This window comes from Ciconia boyciana, chromosome 4 (genome assembly GCF_034638445.1).
Source record: "Ciconia boyciana chromosome 4, ASM3463844v1, whole genome shotgun sequence".
NCBI lineage: Eukaryota > Metazoa > Chordata > Aves > Ciconiiformes > Ciconiidae > Ciconia > Ciconia boyciana.
The window spans coordinates 61,604,092-61,628,045 of NC_132937.1; the positions used below are offsets into that span (position 1 = coordinate 61,604,092).

At 37.8% G+C, this 23,954-nt stretch overlaps 1 protein-coding gene across 12 annotated transcripts in view; it reads right to left on the reverse strand.

Moving 5' to 3' along the window:
• The window catches only part of AGTPBP1 (ATP/GTP binding carboxypeptidase 1), a 77,496-nt gene that overhangs the window by 20,965 nt on the left and 32,577 nt on the right, over positions 1–23,954 (reverse strand). For 7 of the 12 annotated variants that reach the window (XM_072859299.1, XM_072859297.1, XM_072859300.1 and 4 more), the window contains 12 exons: positions 23,164–23,873; positions 19,561–19,644; positions 19,217–19,303; positions 18,979–19,127; positions 17,337–17,424; positions 16,494–16,638; positions 11,341–11,494; positions 10,420–10,600; positions 8,815–8,944; positions 8,317–8,448; positions 6,608–6,784; positions 1,027–1,187 (listed from right to left, as the gene is read on the reverse strand). In XM_072859299.1, the coding sequence (XP_072715400.1) occupies positions 1,027–1,187; positions 6,608–6,784; positions 8,317–8,448; positions 8,815–8,944; positions 10,420–10,600; positions 11,341–11,494; positions 16,494–16,638; positions 17,337–17,424; positions 18,979–19,127; positions 19,217–19,303; positions 19,561–19,644; positions 23,164–23,873 (2,198 nt within the window). Of the gene's footprint in view, positions 1–1,026; positions 1,188–2,697; positions 3,000–6,607; positions 6,785–8,316; positions 8,449–8,814; positions 8,945–10,419; positions 10,601–11,340; positions 11,495–16,493; positions 16,639–17,336; positions 17,425–18,978; positions 19,128–19,216; positions 19,304–19,560; positions 19,645–23,163; positions 23,874–23,954 lie in introns of those variants that run through there. The other 5 variants (XR_012042114.1, XR_012042113.1, XR_012042112.1 and 2 more) reach the window with 5 other exon arrangements.

The window sequence follows — 23,954 nt, forward strand, 5'->3', positions numbered from 1 at the left end:
GTATCACAGATGCCCTCCCATATCTCTGCTAGTTTTCCATGGTCTACAGACAAATTGCTTATTAGTATAACTTCTAATGAAAGTCTTAGTCTAAAGCATCTCCTTTTGTCCAGTTGCACAAAAACAATAATAAATTTCATTTTTTCCCCAAATTTCCACAGTATTGCTTTAGCCAAGTTGGAGCTCCAGCCAAGGCCACTATAAAAATTTTTTCGGCTCTAAGTATGCCAAGTGGTAACACATTATAGCATGCACATCTTACTCTTTTCTAATTTAATGCTTTTCTGAAGGCTGGAACTCTGCTTTATTTAATCTCTTAACCAGATTCTCAGAAAGAGATGCTTGTACATTTGAAATCACTGATTTGCTGTGTATCCCCAATTACCGTGTACATGTGGATGAATAACATGAATGGAAATATGCAATAGTATGCATACTTTTGCAAGCCTATCAAGAGCTTTAAGAATTGGCGACTTAATAAGGTAGCTACTGAGCAGATACAATACATTTCTCTTGTGACCCAAACCTTATTTCACGTTTTAAATTCTTTAAATGTTGTTATACATCTCTACCAGAGGGGAAAAAAGGAAAAAAAAAAGTTTGGAAGAAAAACTTACAGTTCTTAAAGTATGTGAGTTAAGGCACTGTAAGTCTGTCTAAATACATTTTTAATACTGTAGCCAGTAATAAAAAAAATGCTCTCAAAGAGACAATTGAGACCTAAGACCTACTGAGTTTTACTGCATATAATAACTCCCTGATGACATCAAAATTGCCAGTGTTTATCTCAGCAACAAATGTGACAAATAGTCTAACTCTGTATTTATTGTTTTCTTTAGAAGTTTGAAGCAATTGAATTAACACAATAGGTTTCCAATATATTCAGATTATTGTTACACTAACAGGTCACAACACATCAACATTATTTTCGATGAGTGGAAGAACATTTTTGAGAGGCATTTTTTACCTCACTTGAGAAACTGAAATTTTTCCTGAAAAAAAGTAAATATAGTAAATGTGTACTACCTTGTCACTTTACAGCTTGACTCAATCAGTTCATTTTCAATATCCAACAGATTAGAAGGCAGATTGTATTCCAAAGGTGAGGCCATTCTTTTTAAGCGCAGTAAGCCAACACAGAACTTTGCTCCCATCTCCTCCAGTTCTCTTGTCCCTATCTGCAATCCCTAATTTAAAAATAAGATTTAAAAATACAAAATAGGTACATGCAGATGGACCCACACATACTGCAGAATTACTATTTAAAACACATTTCATTATTTAATACACTCTCTTGCTCTAAAGACAGAACAAATAAGAACTGCAGAGTAAACACTTAGCAAGAGTATCAGAGAAAACTCAGAGAATAACTACATGATTCCTCTAAGGCTGAACAGACATTTCTGAATGCATCCACATTTCTTTGGAGCTTCCAAGTCTACACTTCTAGCACATCAATATTAACAGGATTTTACCCAGTGGCAGTGGAAGAGAGACAGAGATCGTATCCAAGTTTCTAAGTATACATTATTATTTCTAAGTAGAAATTATTTAAATTATCTGAGACAAAATTTATAAAAAGGAATTTCAAATACAAGATTCTTCAACAGAAGTTCCATCAGAATGAATAAAATGAGTGAATTCATATTGTAGCTGTGATCAAGTTCATTGCTATGTTCTGACACATAAATAAGACTATTTAAGGGAACAAAGTTACTCCTTGACACAAACATCTCTTCCCCTCCTATAAGTTAGAGGCTACATGTGTTAATTCTGAAAGCATTTATTCACATATTTAGTAATTAAAAACAACAAACAAAGTATCAAAAGCTATAGCTGTTTTCTAACTCGAATGATATACCAAGGCATTTTCCTCTGCAAAGAGTATTTAGGAGGTAGAACTTACATAATATTCTCCAAGTTTACATATGTGATAAAGCCTCCAATCAGATAATTCTACACTTTTAATTTAGCCAGCAGTGCAATATGTAGAGAGAGGGCCTCTGACCTCAACTACTTTATGAAAAGAGAATTATATTCCAGAGTGACCCTCAACAACTATGGAATTGGCTAGTACTGACTGTATATACACTAACGAATTCAATGTCACAACCCAACTCAATCTCCCCCTTTGCAACTTCTGTATCTCGGGAGAATTTTAAAGGATTTTAGTTTGGATCTTCTAAGTCTCTTAAGGTAAAGGACAGTTAAAAAGAAGCTTTGACAAAAAAAGCAGGGAAGCAGAAGAACCAGGAATTGGTAGTAAGCCAAGTCATCAAGTAGGAAAATACATGAAGCAAAAAGAACAGAGTAGAAGTTTTTTTACTAAAAGCTAAGAAACACACACACAAGCTTTGTACATGTTGCCACACTGACGCTGTATTTTAAAACGTAAGGTTTAAAAGAAAGTGTTATGTTGCTCCAGAAATGGTACAGTCCACACATTCTTCATGTACTTCTGTTTTGAACATACGCACACTTAATAAATTGAAAGTTTGATTTTATTTTTCTTGCAAGTTCTTTTTTTTTATTTTCTCGGTAGTCTTCATAAAAAAAGTGCTTTTTAGTAACAAGAAAGCTAAAGCTACATCCACTATTCTAAACAGTGCCATCCTCCAGTCAAATGGTACAGAAACCTGTCAGCAGTGAACAAGAGTTGGGTATTTCAGTATTATTGTTAATAGTAATACTACTTACCTCTTTTATAATGCTTTTGTGCTGTAGGTTTCAAAGCACTTTATTAATAAAGGAAGAATTATCCTCACTTTAGTGATGGAGAAATGGAGGCAGAGAGGGTTGAAGCCATTTGCACAGTGTCTCACAGCATGTCACTGACCCCGCTGGGAACAGAAATCAGTTCTCCTCACTCCCAGTGCAGTACCTTATCCACAGAGGCCAATTTTTTGTTTTTGTTTTGTATTTGTTTGCACGTCAGTAACTTTCGAAGACCCCAATCATAGCTGGGGCTCCACTACGCTAATCACAGGAAGACACAGTCCCTGCCCCAAAGAGATTAAAATAACATTAAGGACAAGAGGCAACAAGTATGCAGAAGAGGAAGGAGAAGGGTAACAGTAATCTCACTGTTACACAGATTACTAGTGTGCACAACTTGATGGTTCAGAAACTTTTCCAATCATTGTCTACATCTGTTGCTGAAGAAGTTATCGTTAGTTGGCAGATTCCTTACAGATAGTATAATAGGAGTGGCTCTAAGTCGAAAAAGGACAAGAGTACAGTATGAAGGAAAGTGCAAAGACAATTGTTAGAAAGATAAATAGCGTGTGCATGTTCCATGGCTGCTATTTTCAGCACAGCAGAAAGAGGATATAACTAAAGAGAGAGCTAAATGGATCAGATTGGAGGTGGGTAACTGTGAAATGCCTGGACAATAAACTTTGAACTTACTTTACTGAAGTGTCTACATACTTGCTGTAAAAGCCCATGCCAAAGTCTAGATTTGCTTCTGTCATTTCTTTAAATCATAATGGAGAATGCAGTACCACACAGCTGCCAAATACCAAATTTCTTAATCCATTGTTATTCTTCCATCAGCCAAATCTCTTAATTTCCATGAAACAAAAGACCCAAAGTCTGTTTCAGGAAATAATAATAAACAGTTGCCCTAAGGGAACTGAGGTGAAGTTCATTTTCACTGAAGCCTTGATTACACCAAAGGGTTGATTATACTCCTCTTCTTTATCTTCTAATCACCTTCAACTATTGTTCTAGTACCTTTAACTGTGGCCTATGAAACTTCTTAAGTGTTACAAGCATTGCTTTTAAGCACAAACCACCTGGAAGTAGCTGCCTTTTTTTTTTTTTAAAACATGCACTGAATTTCATTCCTTTTTCTTTACATTTTATACAACTGTCTTTCTTCCAGACAGTGACATTTTAGACGGCTGGTTGAAGTCTTCCTTACTAAGCACATCATGAAAATACCTTCACATGAATAGAGTGTCTTGGTGATGAATTTTGCTACTTGAAAGCAAAGATGCAAAACAAAGGCACAATGGACTGCGACCTCAAGTTGAGAAGAATATTCCTGTAATATGTACTTAATAAATTCAAAACAGCCATACCAAGATTTGGATAAGTCAGCTGGACAGTAAAACATCATCTTGTTCTTCTGCTTTCTTATTCAGCAGAGGCTACAAAGATGTGATTTTTTTGAGAACTCAAAATCTAGAGACTGAAGGATCATGGCAACTGACAAAGCTTGTTGACTGAATCCTTATCTCCTAAAGACTTCTCTTTATGTGCATCATAAAATTTCCAGATAACAAAATCTATTCAATTAACTTAAAAATTAAGCAATACTCCCAAACTTAATAATCTCCAATCAGGAAAAGGATTTATTTCAGTTTTCAGTATGAATTATTGAAGAAATTGTTCTTTTGTCTGGCATCTTAATTATCCTCCATAGTAGATCTTGGAGCATCTTTTCACCTGAACGCTTGCTTTTCAATATCTTGAATCACAGATGACTGAGCAATATTTGCAGCACTAATTCTCAATGCACTACAAAGACCCCACGCAAGCACTTAAAACAAGCTTGCTTCCAGAGATAACTCTGTCACCAGGGATCCTAAATTCAGGTAAGATTTGCTAACTTCAGTTCAACATCTTCCTGGCTGGAAATAGTCTAGCATTACCATTGTCTGAGTAAAATAAAAAATAATAAAAAGAAAAATTGATGTTCTGATATTATCCAGCTTTGGCAAAGACTCAGCATTTCTCCCACAAATAACAGAATTGCTGAGTAATCCTCTTTGTGCTTTGAACAAAATTCAGTGATGATGCCAAACCAGAAGACGACTGGAAAAGCGCTTCAGACCTTTATACGATACACAGTCCCTCAGATCTGAACTGTCATGTCCTTTGGGGTGGGAAGTAGGAAGGGAGGGAATTTCTACAGTTTAACTCCTCTCTGTGTTTTGAAATAACATATTATGAAATATGTCATCTAATTTATACTGCAAGTTTATTCACAGATTTGCTGGTCTCACTCCCTCCACAAAAAAAAAAAAAAAAAAAAAGACTGAACCTTTTCATCTCTTTGACCTTCTCACTGGAGAAATGTTGCTTTTAGATATGTTTTCTTAATAAGTCTGAGCATTATCATAGCAAAGAAAAAATGAAGAATCTTCCTGTATGTTCAGAGGATGACTAAGACCTCACAAATTGTTTTATTCCAAATAAAATGAATGACAGAACAGCAATTGGATCTCATCAGCTAGTTTGTATTACATAGAAGAATGCTCTTCCCTTTTGAGTAAATGATTTTTCCACAGAATTCAGCGATATTTTTCCTCCCTTACTGAAGATGGGCTTTGCAGGTTAAGCATCTTGAAAGTTTGTCCACAAAGCATCTTCAATTCACCTTTCTTAAGAACCTTCTGTAGCAACACCGCTAAAGCCATGAAAGTTCATGTTTGTACAAATATTCTGGAAGTTTCAAAATAAGTTAGATGAGTTATCATTTTTTAAAGCTCCGTAATGATGTCATCTGAGGAATAATGGAATATTCTGACAACAGCAGGAATGCTTCTGTTGTTAATTCACAAAATTAACTCACTCATTTAGTAGTTACAGAGCTACTGAAACTCCTGCCAAAATATCTGTCTTCCTTCTACCTAGGGAGATAAACATGGGTATTGGAGCATACAGTAATACATTAAATATATCTTGTTCCAACTTTTTCTTCTGTTCCTGCCCCCCGCCCTTGATCCCAGCCTTCTGATCCTCTTTTGTCAAGCACCTTATTTCAGGCTTGTGGTCATTTTCTTGATTAGCATTCCTAAACTCTATTTTCAAGCAGAGGAAACTGACTTCTTCCATGAATGTTCATTTTAAAAACTTCAGTTTGTAGCTAAATTTAACCCAGTGACAGAAGTTGAAGATCCGATGTTAGGATTGTGGTTCTCCTTTTTTTCCCTACAAATACTTTTATGAAGTAAGTTTTCTACTAGTGAGAAATTATGAAGAGGGTCACCTTTTGTTTTCAAATATCCATCCCTGTTAACACTTTTGAAGGAGACAAATTGAAAACAAGTTTAAACAACTATGATGAGTTCAGAGATGTGTAATTTGTAGTTCTGGTAACCTGATATGAAAGTGTTTTGATTTATAAGCCTGTTTCTGCAGCTACACAGGAAAATTCTGTAAGGGACACTACTAAATATCAGCTGAAGTACCATGAACTGCCATGGTGAAGTCTGAAACTGCCATGTGTAAAGGGAATTTTTATTCTAGTATTGGCATTTATTACTACCCAATTTTAATAATCTACTGGAAAGAAGTTCTGATTTTTTAACTATATGTATATGTATGTGGTATAAGCAATAATTAATATTAATCTTGTTAAAACAGCCAATAAGCATAACATACAGGGGGGGGGGGGTGTTAAGTGACAGATGAAGACTGTTATGCAACCTATAATATTGTAAATTATGTAATTTCACTCTAACATTAGTGTACACAGAGATCTTAGAAGTGTTTTAGAAGTTTAAAGCAAGCAAGCAAGTGGGGTTATAGAACAAGATACCAATGCAAATTGAAGAAATTATAAAGCAAGAACAGTTTAACCAATACATTTTCTTACCTTATATTTGCCCTGGTCACATCCACATAATGTGCTTTCCATTGTGTAGCTCCTTTGTACTCCTATCTCTCTCCAGACAACAACTCGCGCTGTTGATTCCTTGGACTTTTCCACTACAAAGCTGCAGCTGCCCATGCAGAATGCTGGGGCAGTTTGACTCAGGATCTTGGGGAGTGCCTGCAGGACAGCAATTTGAAGAATTCAGCGATTCTTTTATTTCACTTATGGAAGCAGGGGGGAGGGGAACACTCAATCACAAACTCTTATCAGAAACTTTGCTGCAATTGGAATTAAAATAACAAGAACGAAAACATTCAAGAATCAGGATACAGAAGAATTCTTCAGGTCATCACCATCTCCTCCTAATTCACGAAGCTAACTTTGCTCAAATTAAGTGTACTACATACCCCATATAATTAATTAATTCAGTTTCAGACTGTTTCAACAATCCAACTTCCAGACCTAACACAGGCAGTATTTTATTAGTACATAAAATTCATTCGTATTCAGCAAAGCACTAGGTGCGTATTTAACTTCCAGAATGTGAATCAAAGTTCAATATAACTGTTTACATGACAGCTTTGGAAAAAGACAAGAAACAGTTATGCAATTGTATGTATTTGACGAATGCTAAATGACTGCATTCTTTCCAGCTTTTGTTTGTATCAGTTAAGCCAAAACACATGATCACTTTGAATTTACTATTTCAGTAGTACATATACCATTATTAGTGTAAGCTTGCCCAAACATTTCAGTCCGCCTTTGTGAAACCAAAAGGCTTTTTCCCACAACTCTGATTGACTGTTGCCTTTTGTACACTATGGTAGTATGGCCTGAATGACAAAACCCCACATAAATGTGTTGGGCAGCAGACGTGAATGGCATTGGACTCAGCATCCAGGAAATCACACAAGAAAATCAAGGAGCGATAGAATGTTTTTTAAAAGTGAGGGAGATTTGAGAAAAATAAATCTGAAAGTATCTGTACTCGTTTACACTCACGGATGCATAACAAGCGTTTTAACGTGCATTCACACACTTTCCAAGCTTAACTCTGCAATCTCCTCAAAAACCCACGGGGTTTGGACGCATTAGGTTGCACAGATTTGCACTTGCCACAAGGCGGCAGTGGAGTTACACAGAAGAAACGGGTACACGTAATTCTTTAAATCTTTTGCAACTGTTGAAAGTTTATACAACGCAGTGAATGTTATTTGTGCGAGTTTATTACGTATATGTATTAGAAGCACATGCCTTAACTACACATCTTTATAAGAGGAACCTTGCCTATTTCCATACACAAAAAATGAGTATTCCTCAGAGGAATTCAGTATTTTTATTTTCTTGCTGCTAGAATATTGTTTGCCATGCTTAAATGACTCTTTTTTCATCCCGTAATTATAACTGCACAGAAGCATATTTTCCATGTATACACTATAATGGTAATGTTGAACACAAAAAAACACATATTGGTACAAAGACCCCAAAAAATAAAGCACTCTACTAACATTAAATCCTCAGCTGCATTAGTGTTCAATGTTTAAAGCTCTCAAAATACTTTGAAGTACACTCATAAACAAAAAAGATCATTCTAAATAAGTCTGCTTATGCTATAAAGTCACTATGTGCACAGAATAATATTGGGAAGTTTTTCAAAAAGTGTATTCCAAATTCATGCCAAGTGAAAAAGGTACAGATGTCAAACTTACCCTGTAACCAGGGTCTTCCATCAGGTCACAAGAGGCAGCATTAACATTTGTATGCCACATTGTCTCTTTGATGCTGCAGCCATACATAAATACATTCTTTTTACGAGAGTGACCATGATAATCACAGTAGACCTACAATAAATCATTTGGCAAAATAAAGCCAAGGCATATGGAATTAACATTTTATAAAAGTAATAGAAGGACAAATAAAAATTTTTATTCGTACTGTTGAAAGTTCCAAATAATTAGGAAACACAACTCCTTATATAATTAACTTGTGCATTAAGACAAAAAAAGTAGGATTCATCTAAGGAAGGTTTAACCTTCTACCCTAGCAAAGGAAACAGATTTAGATCTAAAGGTTTGCAGAAGACCAGTTCTCCAAGTCAAATTTAAGTGTGACACAGTTTACAAGACCATATTAAAATGTTTACTTTACAGACTAGCTACATATACAAGGTTAAAAAGATTCAGAATTGCTTACACACACATACTCACCAAAGGTAAACGTTTTATAGCAGCCAGATATTGCAGTAACCCTTTAGCATGGTAAATAGTGGGATGCAGATCTGGATTTGGATTTTGCCACTGTCTGTTTAAATCTTCTCCACTTAAAGAGCAACGGTGGCTATTGTGGGGGGGTGGAAAAACGCATGATGTAGTCTATATTATCATACTTTTAAATAAGCCTCCCCCCCACCTCGAGTTTTCCTCGTCACCACTGCTTCTTTGGAAGGAGTCTGGTAAGAAACAAACTTCAGTTTTCTAACATGCCAAATAATAGAAGTGTTTGGAGTTTTTTTAAGTTATGTTACAGAAAACCTAAACAAATTATAAGTAGCTTCTTATATGAAGTCAATTGTAATCTTGCTTATTTGCTGTTGAAACTGAAGGCTTGCATTTCTATTCAAATGCTAGTTCAAAATCAGTAATTTCCAATATATGGTATCTTTAAGTTTTGGTGTCTTGAGTTCTGTAATATAGAGACTAATGTCAACCAGAAATCTAAGACTTGAAACATGAAGTTGTTAGGAGACAAGTAGCTGTGAGAAAAACAAGAAAGAAAAAAAAAAACAACCAAAAACCCAGCGAACAAATGAAGATCATCTCTGTATTCAGTCAACTATCAGCAAGAACTTTTAAACTTCCAGAAATTCATGTTCATGCAGTCATCTTCAGTACCAATGTCTTTAGATTGTGTCTGCTGGGACAGATTTCTTAATCGCTCCTGTATTAAACTTTCACTTGTATTCTGAATGTTTTAATTCCAGGTGTTCTGTTATATACATGCTTTTACATATATAAAGACAGGGTTCTACTCAAATCCATAATTGGTTTGATTTTTATTATTTTGTTCACAAAACCTTTTAAAATACTACCCATAACTAGGTAAGAAGGAACTGTAGATTCATCATACCAACATTTCCATTTCATATTAATTCCCTGTAACCAAGTAAATATAGACTGCTGAATGCTTACTCACAGGATTATCAAAAGGTTCTGAAATATCCCTCAAATTTATTATGAAAAGTGGTAGTAAGTAAAAAAATTACCATTAATAACTTTAATTAGATCAGGATACTCTCTTACCCTTTCTCTTGCACACCTATTAATTTTCCCTCTTTTAACAACATATGACAACAGCCACTTCCATTACATCCTTCTAAAAACTATAATAAAAAAAAAAAAAGAGAAAAATTATGTAAAAAGCTTTCTCAGATACAAGGACTGTTCTTTTTCATGAGAACCATGAACTTGTTCAGCTTTTCCTAAGAGCAGCTGTGCTCTCATGTAACACTCTACACCTATCCAAGACTGTAGTTCAGAGAGACAATTAAAATGCCAAATGTCAAATCACATAGGAATGATTATCATCCATGAGCAACTGAAAATACTTTTTAAAACTGAAATTCATGGAACAATGCACCTGCCTTTAAAAAGCTGAAAAATTGAAAAGTCCTAGCAATTTTGTAAGTGGGTTTTTTTCATATTAAGTATTGCATTTGTATGTTTCCAGGATTAATTTAGATTTTTTTTTTTTAAATAACAGATGCAAAGACTTAGTAGTACAGGTTACATATTTATCAGTAAACTTATGCTTACTTTCCACTGATGACACCATCTGGATTGAGCATGGGAATGATTTTGAAAATATAAGATTCTCGTAAACATTGGGCACTTGGATTATTGCTCATAAGGTATTCCAGTGTTCCCTTCATAACCCAGCTTGCATTAGTCTCTCCAGGATGTACACGAGCAGATAGGAAAACATAAGGGCGATTCCCTAAAAGAAGTATGCATAGAAGTTGAAAAATATGATTCAAGCTAAATAAACAGTTTGTTAATAGACAGCTTCATTTATTATAACGCAAAATACAGCATTTGGGAGTTGAGTATTACTGAGTAACAGTATTATTGATAGAGCTTGCCAGAATATTGTTATAAGGACTGCTAATTACAGAACGCTCACAATGGAGCTTTGAATTCAATCAGACAATTATACAGCCAAAACTAGTTTGAGCTGGCAATTATGATATGATTACTTTGATGGATTTTTTTGCAATAGCCAAGAAAAATACTGAGGTGGAGGAACAAACCAGGAATGCTGCCATAACTAAAGCTCACTTCAAATTGCAGTAGCTTAGATATTGGCTTTATGAAATATTTTTTGACAAGCAAATAACCTGAGCATTTGGAGAAAAAAGTTACTCAGAAGTCAGGTGTTCTTTTCCAAGAAGTGTTGTCTGCAAAATGTAACATACAAAAATATCTGGCAACTGATTTAAAAATATATGAATATATATACCCTTATGTATCCAGATATAAATATCCTTATTTGACTACCACAAATAAATACAATAGAAAGCAAATCCTGAATATTGACACCTCTTAATTTAATGAAATTCATTAACCTTATTTTACATCGCTATTTCTACAATGGACAATATTTAATACTAAATTTTTTTTCATAAATAGATAGTTTTACATTATTTTCAGTTGATGACGAAGAAAAGTCATACTTACTGAACTGACAGATATGTTCATAGTAATTGGACTCTGGCATGGCTGTAATAGTGACTAAGGGGCAACTGTTGCCAGCCAGGGTCTTACAGAGAACATCTTGTCGAAAATATATCTGTTGAGGGTTGTGCATAGATTCCAGCTTCTGAAGATGCATCTTCATCCCAAAAATAATGAAAAAGTACTTCAAATATTTTGCAGTCATGTATCACAGCGTATTCAACAGGTACTATTTAATCAACCTTTCTTTTTGTTTTTCTAAACAATGTTCAAGTTTCCATCATAATTTTGACCATGAAATATCATTCTCTGCATCTCTGACTAACTGAATACTTCTCTTTATAGAGTCTGTTTTTCCAACTGCCTTCGAGGAAGATGAAGGCACAGAGGGTACGTTATTTTCTACCAGATGATACTGTAACGGTATGTGGAAGGTAAGAACCTCTGCTTCATTAAGGTTATCTGATCAGGGACCTTTTCAGTGCAAAAAGGGGTTAACAAGTAAAGAGAGAAGCAATAAACAGGAACACAGAGAAATAATGCTGGTTGACAAGGCATAACAGAAACAATAGCAAAGACCAAAGTCTCCAGCCTCTAACTGATGGGCCCTTAACAATCTATGGGCAAAGCTTTGGAGAGGGCCACCTGAGGGACAAGGAGAAGACAAGGAACATGAGGATTTGGGCTATTCAAGTGGGGCCTGTGGAACTATACAAAACTTATGCACCTGATCCCTACAGTCTGCCCTTAGTTATATCTCTGTGTAACCTCACTCTATCCTGTGCATGCAAGTGCTGCGTGGACTAGGTCTAACTAACAAGACAGGTGTGAGTGGATTTGGGGTCAGCAACTGGAGTGAGCAAGGATCTCAGCATCGGTAGTTGGAGAGGCCGCACCTCTTGGGAGCGTCTCTGTGGGCACCACAGACTTTGTGTCCAAAGTGCCAGCTACTGCTGGAATCGAAGCGAGCGGACTTGGTGCCAGCAGCTGGAGCTGTAGGCAGTGTAGGCACCCTTTGGCCTATGGTGTCAGCAATGGAAGCAAGAGGGGCCTCACTGTCAGCTACAGGAGTGGGTAAGAGTGTTGGTGCACACCCACTGGGGCAAGAACAGTGTGTGTCCCAAAAACCAGCTAGTGAGGTGATACGGGTGAGTGAAGCAAGGGAAGGTGTCTCAGTGCCAGCACCTAGAGCAGGAACATGGGTTACGAGCCCATGTGCCTGGTACCAGCTGCTGGGGGCGGGGGGGCAAGCATATGCATCTTCCCTGAAGCTAGTGTGTATGGGGTGGGGGGGGGCATCTTTTAAGTAAGTCCTGGTAGTGTTACATGCAGGTGCTGTTGAAGGCGGCACCTTGTCTGTGACAGTCTGTGTAGCCAGCCATGCTGGGGGGAGAGGGGATGTGCAAGTGTGTGTGTGCATGAGTCTCTCTTTGGGATACACACTCAGACTTGCTAGTGGCTGAACCTACAAGCAACAGGAAAGCAGCAGCCATGTCCATCAGCCTGGGACAGAATGCCCCGGGTCCCTTGGCTGGGCTCCAGCAGCCGGGCAGAAGGAACTGCCAGGCCCCAGAGCTGCTGGAGGCAGCAGCTGCTTATAATATCCCTTAACAGGTACTTCTTGCAAGAGCAAGTATGGCTTAGTAAAAAGCTTCATTCAATGCTGTTACAGACTGGCCACTGAATCCCCAAGTTTGCTTTTATTGCTGTGATAGTAACAACCAACAGACATTCTAGCCAAGAGTTTTGCTTAGTACTAAAAGCTTCACAACACTTCTTTAGTCAATTTAGCCAGTTGAAGTTGAAAAGAGTTGAGCTAGGGGATACTGAGGCAGTAGGAGCCAAGAGGGAAACACCAGTGAAACACCTCAAAGCACACAAGGGGTGTTCCTCTATGAAGGAGACACAGAGGACAGCCCAGCTAAGTGCCTCTACACCAATGCACACAGCATGGGCAACAAGCAGGAGGAGCTGGAAGCCAGGAAAACTATGATATGGTTGCCATCGGGAACACGGTGGGATGACTCGCACAACTGGAGTGCGGCGATGGATGGCTATAGACTCTTCCGGAGGGACAGGCGAGGCAGGAGAGGTGGTGGGGTAGCCCTGTATGTCAGGGAGTGTCTGGATAGTTTAGAGCTTGATGATGGTGATGATAGGGTTGAGTGTCTATGGGTAAGAATCAAGGGGAAGGCCAACAAGGCAGATGTTGTGGTGGGAGTCTGTTACAGACCACCCAACCAGGATGAGGAGGCTGACGAACTATTCTATAAGCAGCTGGGAGAAGCATCACGATCGCTAGCCCTTGTTCTTGTGGGGGACTTCAACCTGCCGGATGTCTTCTGGAAATACAATACAGCAGAGAGGAAACAGTCTAGGAGGTTCCTGGAGCGTGTGGCAGATAACTTCCTGACACAGCTGGTGAGTGAGCCAACTAGGGAAGGTGCCCCGCTGGACCTCTTGTTCACGAACAGAGAAGGACTTGTGAGCCATGTGATGGTTGGAGGCCGTCTTGGGCAGAGCGATCACGAAATGATAGACTTTTTGATACGTGGAGAGCGGCGAGGGGGGTCAGCAGAACTGCCACCTTAGACTTCCGGAGGGCAGACTTCGGCCTGTTTAGGAGACTGGTCGACAGAGTCCCCTGGGAGGCAGCCCTAAAGGCCAAAGGAGTCCAGGAAGACTGGACATTCTTCAAGGAGGAAGTCCTAAAGGCACAAAAGCAGGCTGTCCCCAGGTGCCGAAAGACGAGCCAGTGGGGAAGAAGACCGGCCTGGCTGAATAGAGAGCTCTGGCTAGAACTCAGGAAAAAGAGGAGAGTCTACAACCTCTGGAATAACGGGCAGGCAAGTCAGGAGGACTACAAAGGTGTAGCGAGGTTGTGCAGGGAGAAAATTAGAAGGGCCAAAGCTGAGCTAGAGCTCAATCTGGCTGCTGCTGTAAAAGACAACAAAAAATACTTCTTCAAATACATTAGCAGCAAAAGGAGAGCTAAGGAGAATCTCCAGCCTCTAGTAGACGGGGGAGGGAACACAGTGACCAAGGATGAGGAAAAGGCTGAGGTATTTAATGCCTTCTTTGCCTCAGTCTTTAATAGCAGGGCCAATTGCTCTCTGGGTACCCAGCCCCCTGAGTCGGAAGACAGGGACAGGGACCAGAATGGAGCCCCCATAATCCAGGGGGAAATGGTTAGTGACCTGCTGCACCACTTAGACACTCACAAGCCTATGGGGCCTGATGAGATCCACCCAAGAATACTGAAGGAACTGGCAGATGTGCTCACCAAGCCCCTTTCCATCCTTTACCAGCAGTCCTGGCTAACGGGGGAGGTCCCTGCTGACTGGAGATTAGCAAATGTGACGCCCATCTTCAAGAAGGGCCGGAAGGAGGACCTGGGGAACTACAGGCCTGTCAGCCTGACCTCGGTACCGGGGAAGCTGATGGAGCAGATCATCCTGAGTGCCATCACACGGCACGTAGAGCACAACCAAGGGATCAAGCCCAGCCAGCATGGGTTTAGGAAAGGCAGGTCTTGCTTGACCAACCTGATCTCCTTCTATGATAAGGCAACCCGCCTAATGGATGAAGGGAAGGCTGTGGATGTTGTCTACATGGACTTTAGTAAAGCCTTTGACACTGCTTCCCACAGGATTCTCCTGGAGAAACTGGCTGCCCATGGCTTGGATGGGTGTACTCTTCACTGGGTAAAGAACTGGCTGGATGGCCGGGCCCAAAGAGTGGTGGTGAATGGAGTTTCCTCCATTTGGTGCCCTGTCACAAGCAGTGTTCCCCAGGGCTCTGTGTTGGGGCCAGTCCTGTTTAATATCTTTATCAGTGATCTGGATGAAGGGATCGAGTGCACCCTCAGTAAGTTTGCAGACAACACCAAGTTGTGCAGGATTGTTGATCTGCTTGAGGGGAGGAAGGCTCTACAGAGGGACCTGGACAGGCTGGATCGATGGGCTAGAGCCAATTGTACGAGGTTCAACAAGGCTAACTGCAAGGTTCTGCACTTGGGCCACAACAACCCCATGCAACGCTACAGGCTTGGGGAAGAGTGGCGGGAAAGCTGCCTGGCGGAAAAGGACCTGGGAGTGTTGGTTGAGAGCCGCCTGAATATGAGTCAGCAGTGTGCCCAGGTGGCCAAGAAAGGCAACAGCATTCTGGCTTGTATCGGGAACAGTGTGGCCAGCAGGACTAGGGAAGTGGTCATCCCCCTGTACTCGGCACTGGTGAGGCCGCACCTTGAATACTGTGTTCAGTTTTGGGCCCCTCACTACAAGAACGACATTGAGGTGCTGGGGTGTGTCCAGAGAAGGGCAACGAAGCTGGTGAAGGGTCTGGAGCACAAGTCTGATGAGGAGCAGCTGAGGGAACTGGGGTTGTTTAGCCTGGAGAAAAAGGAGGCGCAGGGGAGATCTTATTGCTCTCTACAACTACCTGAAAGGAGGTTGTAGAGAGGTGGGTCTCAGTCTCTTCTCCCAGGTAACGAGTGACAGGATGAAAGGATATGGCCTCAGGTTTCACCAGGGAAGGTTTAGACTGGATATCGGGAAATTTTACTTGACTGAAAGGGTTGTCAAGCATTGGAACAGGCTGCCCAGGGAAGTGGTTGAGTCGCCATCCCTGGAGGTATTTAAAAGACGTTTGGATGTGGTGCTTATGGACATGGTGTAGTGGTGGTCTTGGTAGTGTTAGGTTTACGGTTGGACTCGATGATCTTAAAGGTCTTTTCCAACCTATACAATTCTGTGATTCTGTAATTCATTATCCTAAAAAGGTCTCTAATTATCTTAAATATAATAACTTGAATAGGTCAGTTATGAATAAGTGTACGTATTACAGCAAGATACGAGTCATTTGACCCAAACACAAATACTTCACCAAATTAGCACGTTTCCAGTCAATTATCAATTATGATTCCCAGAAAACCCATTTAGCCTGCAAGTATCAATTTTCTTTTCCAGGGTCTGTTCTTTAGAACAACCTACACTCTTCACCAGTCTAAACACTAATATTTTACGAAAATTCTCCATTTTAAGGAACATTTTTAAATTTATAAAAAGAAATAAAAAGAATTCACTTATGAATGCTTACATTTCACATTGTCCAAAACTATAAATATTTATCTATGCAACAGATCATAACCTTCTCACCTTTAAAGTTGAGTATGTATATGGATAATGGTAAGCAAAGTAGCAGACATCATCTTTATGTTGGAAAGTCACTGTGAACGTAATTGTGTAGTAAGATTTTCCTTTCTGACCTCCAGCAGCAATTGAACTTCTTGAAAAGTGATTCCTAAGAGCAAAATGAAGGTAATAAACACATTAGAATATATTTTTTTTCATATCATTGTGTGAACACACATTCTAAAAGCCAGGAAGATTTTCAGTGATTGCATTTCTCTTCTGCATACATCAAGGTTAAACATGCTGGTTCCCACCATCTGTAAAGATATGTTATTATAGCAGTGATACACATTCACTCATATGGAGAAAAGGCAAGTCAACAAAAACAAATAACTAAACAACAAAAAAAATGAAGCAAACAATTGTCAACCAAGAAGGGTAATGCATGGATATGCTGTACCATCTCATCCTATGTTCCAGGATTGCTCTACAATGACTGCACCATAGAATACAGGAGCCTAAATAACAAGCACCACATAATCAGTATTAATGGAAGTCACTATTAAGATTTCAAGTAAGCTTGTGTGTATATATTCCCTTAAAAGCTTCTCTGGAACAGTATGCAATTTCTGACAAAAGTATAAAAGATGAAGGGCTTAAATATTAGGAGTGTGCTAACGAAGCAAGACCCTATATATTTCAAGCACTTCTGTTATTCTCCATAGTAACTCAGGAAGAAAACTCTGTTCACAACAGAACTACTAAAATAGAATTATCAAACCCAGAAGCAAACATTTCTCCTCAAAAATTGTATCTCATACTAACCTTCAGTGTAAGATTTGCTGTATGTCTGATTGGTGTACTTACTTATAGTAACAAATATCTGTCCCAACACGAGTCCAACATGGTCGAGAATTTAATGCTTCTTGAACAGAATACATGAGGGGCTGCATACCTTAAAGAAAAAAAAATGCATCTCACTTTAATGTTTAACATTAAACATCAAGATTTTAGCAGTAATGGACCATATCAACACTTATTGCAAGTCTCCAAACTACCTATACTCATTTACTCACTATCATAGAGTGTATTTTCATGAATGCCTGCATATTGTACACTCTTTCAACCAGGTGACAAAAGATTCTTCCCTCTCTCCCCTCATCACATCCTGATTTTCAGAAAATAATCAATTGAAGAAAAAAAAAAAAGAATCAGACCTACAGAAGACCAAAATGAAATGTTTAAATGAAAGCTGTGGTTAGCATGAATGGTAATCTACAAGAATTCTTGGGTCCCACTCCATCCAACTCACCATTACAAAAAGGCTTCGAAGAGAATACAAAAAATTGATAATATCATCCATTCACCTGGATAGCTGGAAAATAACTGATGTTTCAGGACAATTTTTTTTTAAAAAAAAAAACAGTAACTCTTTAAAGTTTACATTTTTTGGAGCATATATTTAAATTGAATACTTAATATGAAGTTACAGTATAAAATAATACATATTAATTGAACATTATTTACTAGTTAGATAATTAGCCAAATACATTGACTGATTCAGTCAGTGTACTTAAAAAACCAAAAGTAACCATCAGGTAAGTATATGCAACATAAGATCTAAGGCAACCGATGAAGATTAGTAAATAACTTAAAAGCATCTAATTACTGGTATTCTACTGGTACTCAAACTACATGGTATTCTCGGAATTTAACATTGTGAATTGCATAATTATGACAAAGAAGAATACGATGTTACTCTGTCCCAAGAGTTTGAGCTTGGGCAGGGGAGAGGGGAGCTTCTCCTCCTCCTTAAAGGACAATTTCAGAAAATCCAGCAGGAAAAAAAAAACCCTCACAAAACAAATCGTTTTAAGCTGAGTGACACCCCCATTCCCGGCCCACCCCCCGACAAGTGGAAGAAAGGCATATTCAGTAAGCCAGTACTTTTGGATGAGGTACAAGCAGTAAACACTACTCGCTGGAAACTCCATGGGTCACCTATAAAGCCCAGCATTTCAAAGGAAACCTACTTTTCCTTCTCAAATAATGTGCCTCTCTTCCCATCAATAAGACAAAACTGTTTAAGAATGTCTCCGCTTACTTTCACATCTGAAAATACACTTCTATTTGGAAAAGGATTAATGATGACAGCTGTCATTCTTCTTGCACCTGTGTGGATCAACAGGCTTTGGTGTTGTGTGTCCCATCCCATCCTCCCCGGAATGGTCTTAGGACAAATTTTAGCTGCAGTCACCAGTAAATTTCTTCTGCTTTGGCCTCACTTACAACAAAACTTCATTTTAAAAACTGACTGCCAGTGTTTTAAGATACTTTTTTTCAACTGAAACTTGTGAAAATATTTTCTAGTAATACTATTAAAAAAGAATCTGATCTGACAACATGAATATACTACTGATCCCAGGGTGGAGGGAAGAAAAGAGCTGAGCTGCCTAGTACAGATGTTTTTCTACATATGTCTTCTCAAAGCATGGGAAATGTATCTTACCGTAGTTAAACTGACTGTTTGACTTTTCACAGTTGATGATGTTAAACCGGTAACCAATGCCAGTTTTCATTCCACTGACTTCAAAGTAAAACCATTGATGATAATGATTGCTATTTATATCCGAGTTCAGAATTAGATCATACTCGTTTCTGAAGATTAACAAAAACAAATCAATCTTTTTTTTAAGAAGCAGAAATAAAAGGCCTTATGTGTGAAAAGAAGAGTTGAAATATCTTACTTTCTGATCTGAATAACTTTGCGCAGGTTTCCAGATTCAAATTTGGAATTAAACTTCAAAACATCTGCTTCCTCTGGTACTGAACAACTATGATTAGAAAAAGAAAAGGGACAAAAATGAATAAAACAAACTCATTAAGTTCATTTTAGTCCTCACTTGGTAATCCAGAAATTATTTTGAACCTTCCTCTAAATAAAGTCTGAATAGCAGAAACACTGTCACACCAGATGAAACTTTCATTGAAGTCTGGCATGATAATACAGCTTTAAATATTACAAATCATATCACAGAGAACAGGCTTAGAGTATTTGCTGAATATTGTTTTCAGAAGGGTAAAAACTTACCTCAAATTATCAAGGTCATACACAACTCTGTCTATAATGTCATTTTGATGAATCAGTCTTTCAATATCTTGAGAGATTTTTGTCCTAAAATAAAAAGCAGAGTTCTCATTTAAATTGTTGCATAATTTCCAATTACAAAAGAGGAATTACCTCATACAACAATGAAAACTAACAAAGCTGACATGAAGACAGTGGGACAGATTCTCAGAGAGACCTCAGCCTCACCCCCACTTATGTGCATAAACTCTAAGTGTACTTAAGTTTAAACACCTGCATTCACAGCTGACTGAGTCCAATATTTGTATGTGAGGGAACTGAGTTTTCATGCACACAACCCACTGGGCTTTATCTTATGGAAAAAAAATGCACCACTTTATACTTTACAGTAGAAGCAGGAATTACTCAAACATTACTTATGTTAATGCTTTAATCCAGGACAGCACTTGAAAACATTAGTAATTTATATGAGTCCTACCATAACTAAAATTAAAGAGTTTTAGAGAGTAGGTCGTGCAGTGAGTGTGTTAGTGCACTAGCTTTTCACCTCTGGAGTTCTAGGTTCATTTATCGACTACGTAACAAATAAGAATGAATTTGGTGATGTCAGCCAAATGTCAGGTGTATGTTTATCCAGATCATAAAACCATTGTAAAACTGGCAGTATCTAGGTCCTGGTTTGGAAAAGTAAGAATGTGTTGCAGTTCAAGAATGAAATATAGTGGCAGAGCTGTGTGGAAAAGCTTGCACAGCACCTGCAATAAGAAGAAAAGGAGGCAGATTAACAATGAAGAATACAGGAACAGAGTGGTAAAGTACGTTCAGGCTGGAAATTCTCCATTTAATTAAAATAGATATTGTTAACAAATGAGAAAAAGAAGGTAAGTGCACAACTCTAGCGCCTCTTATTAAATTAAAACTAACTGGAAAGGAAAAGAAGTCACGAGTCCAATGTACTGACAAAATTGTAAAAAGGCTGACTCACCACAATCTAACAGATCAGGTTCAGCTCAGGGCAGAACTACAGATTTTTGATCTCACACAACTCCTTAGATCTCAGTATGCCTCAGCTTTAAAGGGTCATAATACTTCCTACCATAACAGGAGTTTTGCCAAGACAAAATCCATTAATGAATATCCGGCATTCAGATACCATAGTAATAACCAATGTAGACAAAAGGAAAGAAGAAATGGTATTCAAGATGCACACGAAAAGGAAAAGTAGTAGTGGACACTTTCAGGTTCAAAAAAAATCAAGAGAAAAGAGAAGATATTTTAAGATAATTAAAGAAAAAAATATAAAAACAACATCGTTGGTGTGGAGCTCTGTGTTTATAGGTCAGTCCTTTGTGGATCCTGATTTACCTGATGATCACTTCTAAGTGTCAGATGACTAGAAAATACTAAAGTGATTAGAAAATACTGAAGTGTACAGCAAAAAAACAACATACAATTTTAAGGAATGGAAAAAAGTAGGAATTTAAACCCAAATTTATAGGGTATTGAATTATATAATTATGTTGTTCCCTAAAAGGTAGAATAATATAAAACACTTCAGTTATTCTCAATGACATTTTTCCAACCAATAATAATTTGGCGAGACATTTGGTGAAAATTATATGTTACTAAATGTAAATGAAAAAGCAAAAGCACTCCAAAGCACAAATTAAAAAACTTTGCCTCTCCTAGCATATTGCAAGACTAAAAAAAACGCCCAAAAAACCCACACCACATTTGTCTAATAAAAGTAAAAAGAAAAACCATCACCCCGCAACCTTTTCTTAAATTACAAGGATGGATTAAGGCAACCATTTGTTTTCTAAAGAAGACTTAGCTGACGAGCAGTAACTAACTACTTAAAGGAGAACATAAATCCCACTGAATGCCAAAAGAGTTTGGATATAGCTTTGTAGAAGACTTAAAAGCTTCTCCATGTCCCCTACCAAACTCATTTTCACCACCTTCCTATAAACTATAAATTCCTAAAAAGCTTAAGCTCTTTTTAAACAGGTTCCCTTCTCAGAAATTGGTTACATTGCAGTGACAAGATTGAGTCATTTGTAGAAAATGGAATTCTTAGAATGGTGTACCTTAAAAAGGTGATGTGGGATTTTTGATTCAAGTTTAGCAGTATTACCTGATATTTCATTTTTGTTTCACACAAGACCTAAGAAAGTTACTTTCAACATAGAAAATACAATAAAAATAAAACATTTTAAAGTTAAAATAAAATATACTCTAGAATTACCTTCATGGTTTAGAAATCAGCTTCATGTATAACCACACAAAATAGCTTTGTTGGTCAGAAGTCAGAGTTAATACAGTGCTTTATATCTAAGAAGAACGAGCACTGGAATGACAAATTTTATCTGACTTCACTCAATTTTACTCAGGAAAACTCAGAATTATTAAGTACTACAAAAACATCCATGAAGATTTGGAAGATTTTCTTAAAATGCAGTTCTTAGGTGACTTCTGACTCAAAACTATCTCCCTTTTAAATCAGCTGAATCAATCTAAAAAAAAAGCTTATAGGGAAGATTCTTCTTCAACACTTGAACAGTGCTTTCTAGTAACTGTAGATTCATTATGTCACTAGTGTTTCAACACTTGGCCATTTCACTAGAAAGATCACTTTTTTATGACATGTGTGAAACAGTTAAAGGATTTTAATTATACAGCCTGAAGACACTTAATCTCTTAATCATCTTAATAACTGAATGTAAATATGAAGAATCTCATGAAACTGGTTAAAGTTATAAGCATAAAGCTGAAAGCATTCAATCTAATAATTAAGCAAGCGGCAAGGTCTCATACCTACTATTACATGTTCTGCTAACGTGCTCATTTGTCTTTATAGTAACCTACTATGCATATGAGCCAGCACTTCATACCACCTGTGCAAATTATTGAGTCATATCATCCTTCATCATCTTCTAATATCACTCAGTGAAAAAATGGGTGTGTTAATAAGTTATTTTTTGTTCTTTTATTTTTCATTCTGTGTTTATTTTGTGTCATTCTGCAGGACCTAACACAAACTGCATTCTCAGCTTTTGTTACCTCTAAATTCTGTTATACTGCAAACACTAAAAACAGACACTTCAGTGTATTAATTGTTTAATTTTTCCCACTACATTTTCCTGAAAGATAGCTTTGTTAGCACAGCAAAGAGAAGAGCTGAAGTATCTTTAAACTACTAACTGTCCTATCTTTGCTAAGACCTGGAGGGAGCATTCAGGTGGGGTTTTTTGTTTGTTTGTTGGGGGTTTTTGGGGGTTGTTTTGGGGGTTGTGGTTTTTTTTTTTCCCCAAACTACAAAATTTAGATTGGGGCTGGTGGGAAGGCAGAAAGGGAGACTATAAATTAAACTTAGTATTTAGAAACTGAATTACAGAATTCTAATTAGCTATTACAGGATCAGATTGTGTTCTTGTTGATGGCTCTGCATTGATCAATGCCTACTCACCTACCTTCAAACTCCTTTTCACTGAATATGGTTTTAGATGCCAAAGTAAACATTGTATATGTGCCTGTTAATCTCACCCTAAAGATTGTTTCTCAAGGGAACAAAAACAACAACAAAAAAGGAGTATGGTAACTCACCTCTGCACCCCATATGGCCTTTCCAGAATAGGCTCCTTAAATGGGGGTGGAATATGGCCAAAATAATCTGGATAGGCCACTTCTGAATATTCAGGAATAGATTTTGTGGTTTTTACCATTTCAATATAAAGATCACAGTCATGAACTGGTGATACATCAGAAACCTCAAGCACGACTTGTTCCTCTGATGAACTAGATCTGGAATCCTCCTCCTCTGAATCCACTCCAGTGCAACAGAGTTTTCCCAGCTGGACAGATGATCCTTCAAAGAGGCTACTTCCACAGGGTGAAACATGTTCACAAGGTTTACTACAAGCAAGTGTGGTAAGGCTAGTTTTGCTTTCCTTTTTTATTACGCACCCTGTGCCATAATACTGATCATTTTTTGCACTGTTCTGCAGACTGATTCTGTCCAAGCCTTTCACAATTTCTTGGCTTAGACACTGGCATGATGGAAGCAGGTTTCTTTGATAATTTGGCTGATGTAAACTACTGTCTTTGATACTATCTTTCTTTGGTAGTTCCAGAAAGGCTGGCCTTCTATTGTATTCCTCTGTCAGTAAAGGATTGCTCTCCTTCAAAGCAACTTCTTTCGTTGACTGGTTTGCTTCAGCAGAGTGCTCCTCTCCTGCTGTAGGAACAACAATAGGTCCACCCAGATTTGCATCAGGTACAAAAGGCTTTGGTTCCTTGGAAACTAAGTCACATTCCTTAAAAAATAAAAGAGAAAAAATAATAAAAACATTTATTTAAAAAAGTAAACAGCTCCTAAAGTTTCATTTATATTAGAA